General features: G+C 34.7%; 2 protein-coding genes across 3 annotated transcripts; one reads left to right on the plus strand and one right to left on the minus strand.

The window, feature by feature from the left end:
- Positions 1–237: 237 nt before the first annotated feature.
- On the plus strand, positions 238–1,697 carry LOC120133534. The gene is made up of 3 exons (XM_039150104.1): positions 238–423; positions 961–1,103; positions 1,516–1,697. The coding sequence occupies exons 1-3, from the start codon at positions 314–316 to the stop codon at positions 1,695–1,697; spliced, it is 435 nt and encodes a 144-aa protein (XP_039006035.1). The 5' UTR covers positions 238–313.
- Positions 1,698–2,687: 990 nt separating this feature from the next.
- On the minus strand, positions 2,688–4,622 carry LOC120133728 (cinnamoyl-CoA reductase-like SNL6). Of its 2 annotated transcripts, none has more exons than XM_039150250.1 (5): positions 4,454–4,622; positions 4,208–4,368; positions 3,813–4,004; positions 3,389–3,726; positions 2,688–2,855 (listed from the first exon to the last, which is right to left on the minus strand). In XM_039150250.1, the coding sequence occupies exons 1-5, from the start codon at positions 4,596–4,598 to the stop codon at positions 2,762–2,764; spliced, it is 930 nt and encodes a 309-aa protein (XP_039006181.1). In that variant the 5' UTR covers positions 4,599–4,622; the 3' UTR covers positions 2,688–2,761. The 2 variants fall into 2 exon arrangements, with proteins under 2 accessions (XP_039006181.1, XP_039006180.1); XM_039150249.1 differs by having other exon boundaries at positions 4,451–4,622.
- Positions 4,623–11,779: the final 7,157 nt, after the last annotated feature.

Genomic DNA, 11,779 nt, shown 5'->3' on the forward strand with positions numbered 1-11,779 from the left:
AGAGGGAAGTGAAGATAGATTATAAACTATCTGTTGTTTCAGGTTTCAGAGGCTAAAGAACAAGCTTCAGTACTTGAATAATATATTGAACAAAGGGGAGTTCTTGTACCAGAAGGATATTTTTCGTACAAAACTGTAATTCCAAATCCAGAATTCCGGCATTTACTGATGAACTCCCCAGCCCCCTTTAAAGGAAATTCCTTCTAAGATTATGTACTAAATAGATTTTGTTTGCAGTACCTTTTACAAAAATTTTCCATCCGAGGTTATCACTTATGACCAGTGGGTGCAATTAAAACCAGAACCAAAAAGCATGTTTCCTGGATGGATTAAAAGTGCCTTTCGTGGTGGGAAGAAGGAGATGCAGGAATCTTTTCATGAACAACATAACTTTATTCTCAGCACAGCTCCGATGTGGGACAGGATTTTAACTTAAGGAACCAGTAATTCTGATCATAACTTCATTAACATAGTGGATTATATATAGATGGTTTTAGATATTTTCTTTGTATTTTTTAATGATAATCTGTTTTTGCCTCTCTCCCTCAGAATTTTATATGTTCGTCCCATTCTAAAATTTTAGAAGTTTGCCCCAGCATAATATTCTGTGTTCGTCCTTATATTTATTCATATTATGTCATTTTCGGTCTATAATTTTGACAATGTACCTTGCTATGTGACACTAAAACTCTGTTATGTAATTTCATTTTGTTCTCCTAACTAATTGCAAGATTTTCAATCTTTCAGACACTTGTAAATAAAATTATAATGCAAAGAATATCTAACTCGAGAGATTTTGAATTAAGCGTTAGGGATTAGGTAGGAATTAGGTTCTTTTGCAGTCATATAGGAAGATGAAATTATTTGTTATACGAGTGGATTTCGGATTCTTTTGAATGTTATATTCTGATCATCCCCAATTTAAGCGTGAGAGAACTTGATTTCCCTTGATATGTGCAGGATGGAGCTTAAATATAACAAGTATGTTCTTGGAGAATTTCTGGAATTTAAAGGGAAGCAAGAGGATGTTGTAGCTTTGAGAATTATCAAAAGATCGAAAGTTAGTCGCCTCATCATCCAAAAGATTAGCATGTTTGGATTAGGTAATCCCCATAATTTTGTTGTCATCTTGCAATTTTGCCCCGTTTGATTCTTTTAAAATATATATTGTTTCTTATGGACTAGAAAATCTTTAAGATTTCTTAAAGGGAGTGTTGTTCTCCCTAGAGATCTTGGGTTTGAGCAGTTGAGTTTGCAGGGCATGCGTGCGTTGTTAATGGTTAAGAAAGATTCTAATTAGATACTACCAATGAAATTGTGATACTGGAAATGGTAAACTGCCAATGAAATTATTATGGATATTGTTTTTTCCCTTGTTTCCTACAAGACTAAAAATTTGGAGTACCATAAAGATTATTCGTAGGCATTGAACTTGATGTGTATAGTCATTATCTACTAAGCTGTATTGCCATATACTTGTGCAGTCATCTTATATTTTTCTTGTTGATGCAGCAGCTCATTCAAAGCTTCAGGTTTTGTACTCTCCTCGAGATTATCGAAGTGGAGGAGCTTCGGCTTCTGAGTGGAAGGAAGTAACTGTAAGATCGAGTACAGAGGTCGTATTCCGGCCTCAAAATTCTACTAAAGTCTGCAAGTTCAAGATCTCTTCGATCACGTCTCTGTCTCCAAGTGCCTGAGGATGATTCCTTCGAACATATAGATGTAATCTATTGTTCAGTTAATGACAACCAGTTCTGTAATGAATCGATTTTTTGTTTTTATGGAATTTATATGTCATACTGGGAAATTCATAGAGCTAGTTGTTAAGAGGAACTAATCCTGAAAGTGGATGTAAATATTAGATTTTCTTTTTCAAAAACTGCTTAGAATTAGATAATTTTGCAGATTCCGTTGTTTGTGATGCGCAACAGTAAAAATCAAACTAGCGAAAATGGTAAAAATGCCCAGATAAGGCATTGAAAACAAAATTTCCTTTTTGTTGCAGTAAATCTTTTATTTTTTCAACTAGGGAGAAATTTACGGTGTTTGAGGAAGACGGTTGAACGACACTACATCTCTTAATCTCTATGCATAACCCAGCAAGATTGTGAACAAAGGTTTTTCGTAGAAGATGTCGTGTTGTTTAATTGTTTTTCCTGAAGTCGTCGAGCTGTCATGTTGTTTAATCATTTTTCCTCAAGTCGTCTTGCAATTTCGACATCTTCCCTGAAGTCGTCCTGTCATTCTGACGTCTTCCCTTAAGTCACCTTGTAATTCCGGCATCTTTGTAGAAAAAAACTTACTTGAAATAACAAACTCTAATGATTTCTATTTTTTTTTTTCCGATTTCATTAGTTAACTGATTTGCCGGCAAAAGAACGTCACCATTTTTTTTAATGAAAAGTGACAATTTGATTAAAGAATTGGGTTACAGATAGAAAGCCTTATTGTATGTATGTTTGCAGGCGAAAGGATTCAATGAATAAAATAATAAATCATGCTTAAAGATATATTGATATTCCCAACTGGAGATATATAATATAATATAATCAGAAGCCTTAAGACCAAGCAAACTTCTTTTAAAAAATGTTGCCATTCCCTATTCCTTTAAAGAATATATAAATGGGAGGGTACATGATGCTAAATATATAGCCTACCTTACAGAAACTTCTTTTTTTTAAAGAAAAAAAATACTCAATTCTTCATAACATAACATAACATTGAAAACATCTAAAAAATAACAAAGGCAGCAATCCAAGTCTCAATTGCTCAAAACTTTGTCATTCTCTAACTCCATCAAATTATTCAGCTTCCTATTGCTTATTCTTTGTTGATACACTCTTGTTTTCTCCCAACTGCGGGCACAAAGTACTTATATAATCAATAAATTAATAACAATAATTAATTCCACCTATCCATATGCCACCAGACAAGTCTATACACACAAATATAAAGCTCCATTATGTCTCTTATAAGCAGAGATTTAAACTGCGTATGGATTGTGTTTTCCATCGTGATTGTGGATAAAATGAGTGTTATTGTGGCCATTACGGGTATCGCGATCATGCAGTCAGGGACAGATACATGATTTTATTCTAGGGGCAAACTTATAAAATTTTAGTGGGGAGCAAACTTATAAAATTTTAGAGGACGAAAACATATTATCAATAAAAAATATACAGAAAAAATCTAAAATCTAAAATAATTTGAAAATTTTAGGAGAGTGGGGGAGGATCGGTCCATCCCTGCATATAATAATGATTTCGGATGGTACTTTTACCACTATATAATTGTTGCTATTCCAATAGTGGATTGCTATTTAAATCTCTGTTTATAAGCTTTCAATGAATTTTTATTTTGATGAAAACCCCAGAAGGAAATTGCTAACCTTTGAGGAGGTGAAGAATCAGAGGAAGGTAATAGCATCTGAGCAAGTTTATCAGCATCATGACTGCAATTGATCACATGGTTGAAGCATATATATCGGCCGTAGGATGAGACATCTTCGAACACACAAATGTGAGCATTGGTAATGAACCTCAGATCCGCAGTAACAAAAATCCCATCTTCATACATCTCAGCTGCTCCTTTTAGATAAGGGTTGGTGATGTTTAGGTCGGGAGTCATCAACAATCCTCCATTAATGGTCACCATGTTTATGTCTCGGTCCATTGCCAGCGCCCATGCCGACTTTTCAGCAAGAGTTTTCGATAGCGCATGCCATAGCTGCTCGAAATTCAAGTCTAGGATCAATTGATGTCCCAAGAAACTAAATATGGTTTCAAATGGAAGATAAAGATTATGTAGGTTACCTTGAACTTCTTGCAAAAATCGATGTCGGTCCAGTTCTTTTCGTCGAGGTCGGACGAGGCTGTGGACCGACCTTCATTCCATACGACGGCAGTCACGGAGGAAGTGAAGACGACCTTCTCCATTGTGTCTGTTTGAGCACATGCTTCTAACACATTGTGTGCAGCTCTCACCTCAATTTCCGCCATGAATTCCTGCACCAAACAAGCCCACATGGTTGATTCTTCCCATCTCTTTATAAAGATGTAATTCTTCTACCATTTTAGGTGTACAACATGCAATGAACTTTAATTTTTTTTTCTTTTTGCAAACTAGAAAAGATACAAATAATTGAACCTATCAAGAAAAATAATACAGATAAACTAAATAATAGGGAAAGAGATACAAAGAAACATACGTCATAGGTAGAATGATCAGAAGGAGGCTCGAAGCAGTAAAACAAGCCACAACATCCCTTCAATGCATTCGTTATGCTATGATAATCAAAAGGGTCTGCATCGAATATCCTCAATTTTTCACTATCACAAGGGAGAAGCTCCTCAGCTGATTGGAATTCACCTGATATTACCAGCAAAAAAATTGTCAAAATGCACAAAGAAAATCAAATAAAAAAAAGGAGATAAAGAAGGTAGCTAATTACCACGATGACCATGGGGCTGAAGTGCTGCATGGACGGTGTATCCTCTATGCAAGAGGAAGTGGACAAGGGCGGAGCCGAGGTGGCCGGAGGCATCCATTACGCAAACGTTCCTCGAGTTCCCATCATTCGAGGAGCTTGCCATTGGCATAAGATGAAGATGAAGAAGATGAAAAAAATGAAGAAGATGAAGAAATGGTATACAAGTGTAGGAGAGGAGGGTGAAGGGTATTTATTAGAAGAGAAAAAAGTAGATGTAAGTTAGGTTGGGGTTAATTATAGAGAGAGTTGGAAGGGTGGTAGTTAGCTTCTATAACAGAACTACATTACGCAATATGCATGGAATTGCCTACACTTGCCTTCTTGTAATCAAAAGCTGAGGTGTTAGATTATTGATCAAGTCAGAACTGAATTTGAGAATTAGTGTATATATTGTTTTTATTTAGTTTCAATTTTATTTTTAATACTTTTACATTCGCCTATTCTATAAAATTTTAAGAGATTAAATTTATAAAATTTTATAAGAAAACTATCAATAAAATATATAAAATTTTAAAATTTTAGAGAGACGACAATCTTGACCTACCTCCCTTAGTTGGTCCCTACATCGTAGATATCGTGGATTAATAAATAATACACAATACTATTATTTTCTTTTCTCACGAATCATTAATTTTGTGTTTATTCGTTCGATGATTGTTTTAGTAACTGATTTTGTCAAATTAAACAAAATTATAAAAATGTTAATAAACATCTAAATTTTAAAATTTTAATTAAATTATAATAATCTTATATGAGTTGATTTAAAATGATGGAGGTATATTATTATTATTTGGCGGGTGAGAGGACAGTTCACATGCTGCAAATTGTGGGGACCAAATGCAAGCTAAGGCCTAAGACCATCATAAATGACTTCAAAAAGAAATAGTCAGAATTAGTGTAGTTTTGAATGTAGTTTATTTTTAGGGTAAAGTATACTAATGGTCATTGAACTTTTCTAAAACTTTCATTTAGGTCCCCAACTTTTAAAACTTGCAATACAATCCTCCAACATTTAGTCCTTTTGCAATATGGTCCCCGACGTCGTAACTAGTCGTTTGACGTCGTTACACTGCCCTTAGTACGTTTGCAATATGGTCACTGAACTTTCCAGGAGCTTGCATTTAGGTCCCCTAACTTTTAAAACTTGCAACACAATCCTCAATTTCATTCTAAACCCCAAATTCTTTTTCGAACTTGAATTTCTTTTTTCTCTTCTCTCTTCTCATTCCCAACGTAACTTTTCAGTCAGGGATGCATGGGAAATTCTAATCTAACTTTGAATTATGTAGAGGTGTTGACTTGAATAAGAGTCCATTGAGAGAAGACCCGACCAAGGACTATCGGGACCGTCAACGATTCAAGGTGTAATGTTAGATACAGGTCATCTAAGGTGAAGCATAGATGTTCGATGAAATGCTTTTGAGAAAAATGGGGTTAAAAATGCAGAGTTGACAAATAATACTAAGATGAACTAAGTATCATTGTTCAAAGTTACCAACAAAGCTGAATTATTTTGTATAAATGGCATATAATAATTTCTTTGTTTAATCCCTGTTGTTAAAGATTTTCCAATACATGATCAAATATATTGAAATTCCAAACAACGGATTCACCTCTCAGTTTCTTTCACTCACATGAACTTTCGTTTGGTTTTTGTTCTTCAATTTTCCGCCATATAAAATTGTAAACCCAAGCAGTGCTATGTCTTTCAGCTTTTTATTTACAAAGAAAAAATGGAGGAAGAATTGTTGGAACTTAACACCGATTGCGTTTATTTCTTAGCCTCTCCCCTCACTTGCAAGAAGGTATTTTTTTTCTCTTTTGGGCCATCCAAAAGTAAGTTGTTCCTCTTTCGCAATTTCTCATTTTCAGCTTGCATTATGTGTTTTTTTGTTGAAATTTTTATGTTTCTGGAACTGAATGTCAACAATATGGATATTCAATGTTAGTTTTGAACCAAAACCATCTAATTTTCTTTTTTTTTTTCTTAATCAAAACTTTTAATACTCCTTATTAAAGATATTTAGTCCATCAAAATAAAAGTGAAAGAGGGTCCTAGGCTAAATTTTTTTGATCTTCTTGTTTGGTTTTTCTTTAAATCATTGAATTTGTTGTGAGTATTGACATAGTGAAATCGCCAAGCTCAATCCGAGAGACTGTTGGTACTAGTTTACTGGGAAATGTATTGATCCGACCTGTGATTTTCGGCGTCCTGTGAGCTCGTATTCTTTTTAATAAGGTCATGTTGATTATGGGACTGATATATCGTGAACGAATTGGATTTTTTACATGTTTTGGAAATTAAGGAATGTGTTGCAAGTTTAAAAATGTTGGGGAACCTAAATGCAAGAGCCTGAAAAGTTCAGTAATCATATTGCAAACTTACTAACGGCAGTGTAACGGCGTCAAACAGCCAGTTACGTCGGGGACCATATTGCAAACAGACTAAATATTAGAAGATTGTATTGCAAGTTTTAAAAGTTGGGGGACCTAACTAAAAGCTTTAGAAAAGTTCAGTAACGATTACTATACTTTACCCTAATAATAATAATAATACAAAAGACTAGTCTCTTTCGGTAGATATATAGAAAATACAAAATAAAAATAAAGTTGTGCAATAGTTTGATGAGGTTGAATATTTAAAAAGAAAATTAAGAGAAAGAAAGATTGATATGAATGTATTTGACTAGGCAGTGTTACCAACCGAAAAGCTTCATGGTTGTCAACATACAAGAGAACTGGAAATGGACCATTTGATAAGCCAATATGTGGTCAAAGTATATATACTAGCTGAGTGTATCTATGACCTCCACATATTCACCACCAACCTATCTTTCCCACCATGGAAAGGCTAATGTTTAGAGGCAGTTGGTCCTCCAGTTTTAATTAGATTCTGAGTTTGTTGATAATTTCTTTCCAAGAGAGCAACCAAACTTCTCTACTTGTATTACAAATTGAATTCATGAACCCAAACTACAAATCTTCAAAATTATGCTAAGATGTATTAATGATGGCTTATATGTTGATTTTGACCCTTGCATTTAACATCCCCGTCAGTTCAGTACCTAAACAATAACGTTTTTAAAGGAAAAAAAAAAGTCCTTTTTGGTATGTTTTTTTAAAGGGTATTATACTACATATTTAGTCACCCACATATTCCCGCATGTTTGTTTTGATCATCCAACTATTTTTGCTTCAAAATTATATCTAACGTTACGCTTGGGTTATATTTTAGTCACCCTCCTTTAAAAAATTAACGGCGATGTTGACGTGTCACCATAAGGTAATAACACGTCATCATTAAAAAAATAAAAAATTTCACGTCAATAGTTATGTTTATTTTTTTAACGGTGAGTGACCATATCAGAACAGAAATATGCATGATTTTAAACATAAATAATTAAGTGACCAAAACAAAATTGCGGGACTATGTGATTGACTAAATACATAATTTATCAAAAAATGAGGTGAAAAGTATTTTTAAAATCATAAATAATACAATATCAGTAAAAGTAAAACTCAGTGAAATTCACCTTGATTTATTGTTTCTACCTACCGGAAGTTGCAAAGATAACAAATTAACAACAAATGGCCTCACGTATAAGATTTACATGGTTTGGTTTGAAACAACAGTGCAAGGCCCTGAAGGGAAAGGCCGACACTTGCATCAAACAAGCATTACTGTCCAAGGTTCGGTCCGCGTAGAAAGTTCAGAATCACTTTTTTGAAAACAGCAACCATTCACAACTGTTTGTGCTCCACGTATTTTATTTCTTATGGATTTGGCTTTAGTTTCTCCCTTGTTTGCAAAAATTTCCACATGCCCCTCTTAAACATTTAGCCTTTAGCTTACCTAACAATGCATTTTGTTTTTAACATTTCTGACATCATACCTGGCTTTCCTTGTAAAACACGAAACATATTGTCGAAGAGTGTTGTATCGTTCACCATAAATTTAATGAATTGTCAGAGATGGTTGGACGCAGTTATGGCGATTCGAGGTAGCACCAAAAATTAAGAGTTTTATTTGGAAGGTTTGCCTTTAATGAAGTAGCTACTTACTAAAGAAAAGCTTGTTAATAGATTCAGGGATGTGGATCCTCTTTGACCGATATGTGTGGAGGAAATTGTTACGGCTCTCTATGGAAAGGGAATAAAATAGGGTTGACATCTGATGAATTAGGATTTCCAAAGAGAAAGGGGATAGGCTAATCGGAAATCAATGGGGACTAAGTTACAAAACTCTTTTCGGCTTGGACTAGATAAGATAGACCAAGTGAAGAAAAGAAAGGAGGCTGAAGTTACCAAGGCGAACGAAGGTGGATGTCGGCTTACTGAAGAGTGACTCAATAGAGCATATCAACCAGAATCATGCTTAACGGTTACCGGCAATCGTCAGGCCAGTACTGTCAGCTGTATAAAAATAATATTGCTAGAACTTCTACTAGCTGGATATATCTGAAATGGAATGTAATACCCAACCTTATCTGGCATTTTGAATGAAAGTTCTTCTTCAATCTATTCTCTCGGTTTGAAGATCCAACGTCAAGCTGGATAAGCAAAAGAAATCACAACAGATGTGTGAAATTATTGAACCAGCAGCTGCACAAAGCAGTCAGGAGGAAATAAGAAATGAAATTCAGATTCCTAAATGGTGGGAAGATCATAAAGAGAGGTGGAAAAACATGATGAGAATCTTGGATAAAAGGTTGGATGAGACTCAAGGATATTTACAACGAATACCGAGTTTAGCGTAGGATGATGTTGAATATGAACAAAACACCTCCAAGAAGATTGAACAGGTAACTGCCAAATCTATGCAAAAATTAGAAGGAAAAGAAGCCTATACAAGTGATTGTGATAAATGAGCATGAGAAAGACTCCTTTAGACCTAAAGAACCTAGGGTATTAGCTTTCAAATCAGAACATTATCCTGCAACATCCAACCTTAAATCACCCATTCCACCACTACCAAGCCAAAAGTTTAAACTGGGGGAAAACAACCAAGAATCTGGAGAAGCTTCACTCCACAGTTTCAAATTGCAGACCGAAAATGTGATAGCGGCTGTGATATTGCGGTAGCGTAGCCGTCCGCAACCAGTTTTTATGATTTTTACCGTGGATAACAGATTCACACCAATAGCTGTAGCTGTATGTCGTGCGGGAAACGGTGGATTGAGCCGATAGTGAGACGCAACAAGTGTTATTCCAACCATGATTTGTCATAACTTCAGAAAAACTCACTGTTGATCTCAACAGAGATTTGCCTCTCCAAGTTCTACTTGAAGAACCATTATTTTCACGTTCTTCTGCAAAGTTCAGTTGTCGATAGACACCCTTAGTCTGGATTTCGCATATTTTTGCTGGCGGGAGAGATTCTAAATGTCTTTCATGGGATGTAGGGGAGATTGCTTCAGTATACTTTTTGGTCCATCAGTCGTGGACTTTGAGCGCCTACCCTCCGGAGAACCACCATTGTCATAATCTAAACTCAAAGACTTATCTGCTATAGGCATTGCGGGGGCCATAACAGGGAAGCATTGAAAGTCGCTATACGTATGGGCCTCGACGAGTTTTGTCCATCTTGGTGAAATTTTGAAGACCCATTATCGGTCGGAGTCTTGGGGTCTGATTTATGAAGCCTTTTGATGACGATGATAAACTTGGACCGGCGGCGAACAGGCCACCGGAGGCGGGAACAGAGGCACTTTATTCTCTTGTTGAAGAGTTTAAGCATGGTGGAGAAGTGAGTTGTGAACAAAATGGGTTGTAAAGCTTTTGAAGATTCCATGAGAGAAGAAAGAGTTACACAGGAGTTTTTAAAGAGTTTGGAAGAAAGAAATAATAAACAGTTTAACGGCATCAAAGCAAAGATTAGGTTATAAAACACGGCTGGCTGGCTAGTTTTTGTTAGGAGTGGAAGAGTAGAAGGCGACTTCCAAGAAAGGTATATTGACACGTGGCAGTAAAGCAAGGGTTGAATGTGACTTTTTTGCTTCCAAGGAGAGGAGAGTAAGGAAACATTGCCAACTGCTCTCCAGATTATATATATATATATTGCAATTTGTGGGTCTTTTAATTTAATATATATATTTTTGGCAAGTGAAGTTAAAAATCTTTACCACTTTGGAAAGTTGTTAAGTGTCATTAAATTACATTCATTAATATATATAAATTTGTTTATTCTTTGGGGGTATTTTTAATTTTACAACTAATGTATCTTACACTATGTTTTTATCAAAATAAGATTCTAGTTTTTTTGTTATACTTATATTTAGGATTATGCCTTTATATTTTAATTTAATACAATTTAATTAATCTATTTTATGATAAGTTCAAATAGTTAATATAGTTCATTATTCAAATTAAAATGTTTACTTCATTTGTTCGCTTAGAAAACATTTTAAAGTCTATTTGGTTAAATTATATATATATATATATATGTCAATTTTGCTTAGAAAATATTTTAAAAATTATTTAAAATGATTCCTTATAATTATAATTATTTTTATTATGTTTTAAGATAAATTGTGCAAAATTTTAAAAAATTCACGACCGCGACACTTGCAGTGACCGCAATGACATCCGTTATGTCCGCAACAACGATAAACGCTAGGTGACCGAAAACGTGACTGTGAACGCTATTTAAAACCCAACTTCACTCTCTAAAGACCCATACTTGTATGAGAAAAATATATAGAATCATATCTACTTGAGACCCAAGATTGAGTTGAAAATGTTTGAAGGGGTTAACATAAGAAGTTGGGTCAAGAAATGTCAAAAATACTTTTCTATTTTTACTATCCCGAGGAATAAAAGATGGAAATAGAAACAATGTATCTAACTGAAAAAGCTGAGAATTGGTATGACACGCATATCATGCAGAAAACTAGAATTACATGGCATGAATTTGTGGAAAATTTGCGTCATAGGTTTTGGGACAAAATATATATTGATTTGATTGAAGAGTTCGTACGCTTTTACCAAAATCAACAGTGGAAAGTTACCAAGAAAAGTTTGAAGAGCTCAAACTCTTCATGTTGCAGCACAATCCCTATTTGGAGGAATACTATTTTGTGTCCATTTTCTCGAGTGGATTAAATGAGGAGATCAAATATTGAGTGAGGATGCATGAACCTAAGAGCTTGAATGAAGCTTACAGGAATATTAAGTTGTGTGAACTAGCCTTGGAGATTGAAAGCAAGAGAAAGGAGTATGCCATCAAAACCAATTACACTGGAACATATAATAAAAATCAGAAAATCCTCCAATCTACCAGCAAATCCAAAA

Source organism: Hibiscus syriacus, unplaced genomic scaffold (genome assembly GCF_006381635.1).
Source record: "Hibiscus syriacus cultivar Baekdansim isolate YM2019G1 unplaced genomic scaffold, ASM638163v2 tig00110584_pilon, whole genome shotgun sequence".
In the NCBI taxonomy this organism is placed as follows: domain Eukaryota; kingdom Viridiplantae; phylum Streptophyta; class Magnoliopsida; order Malvales; family Malvaceae; genus Hibiscus; species Hibiscus syriacus.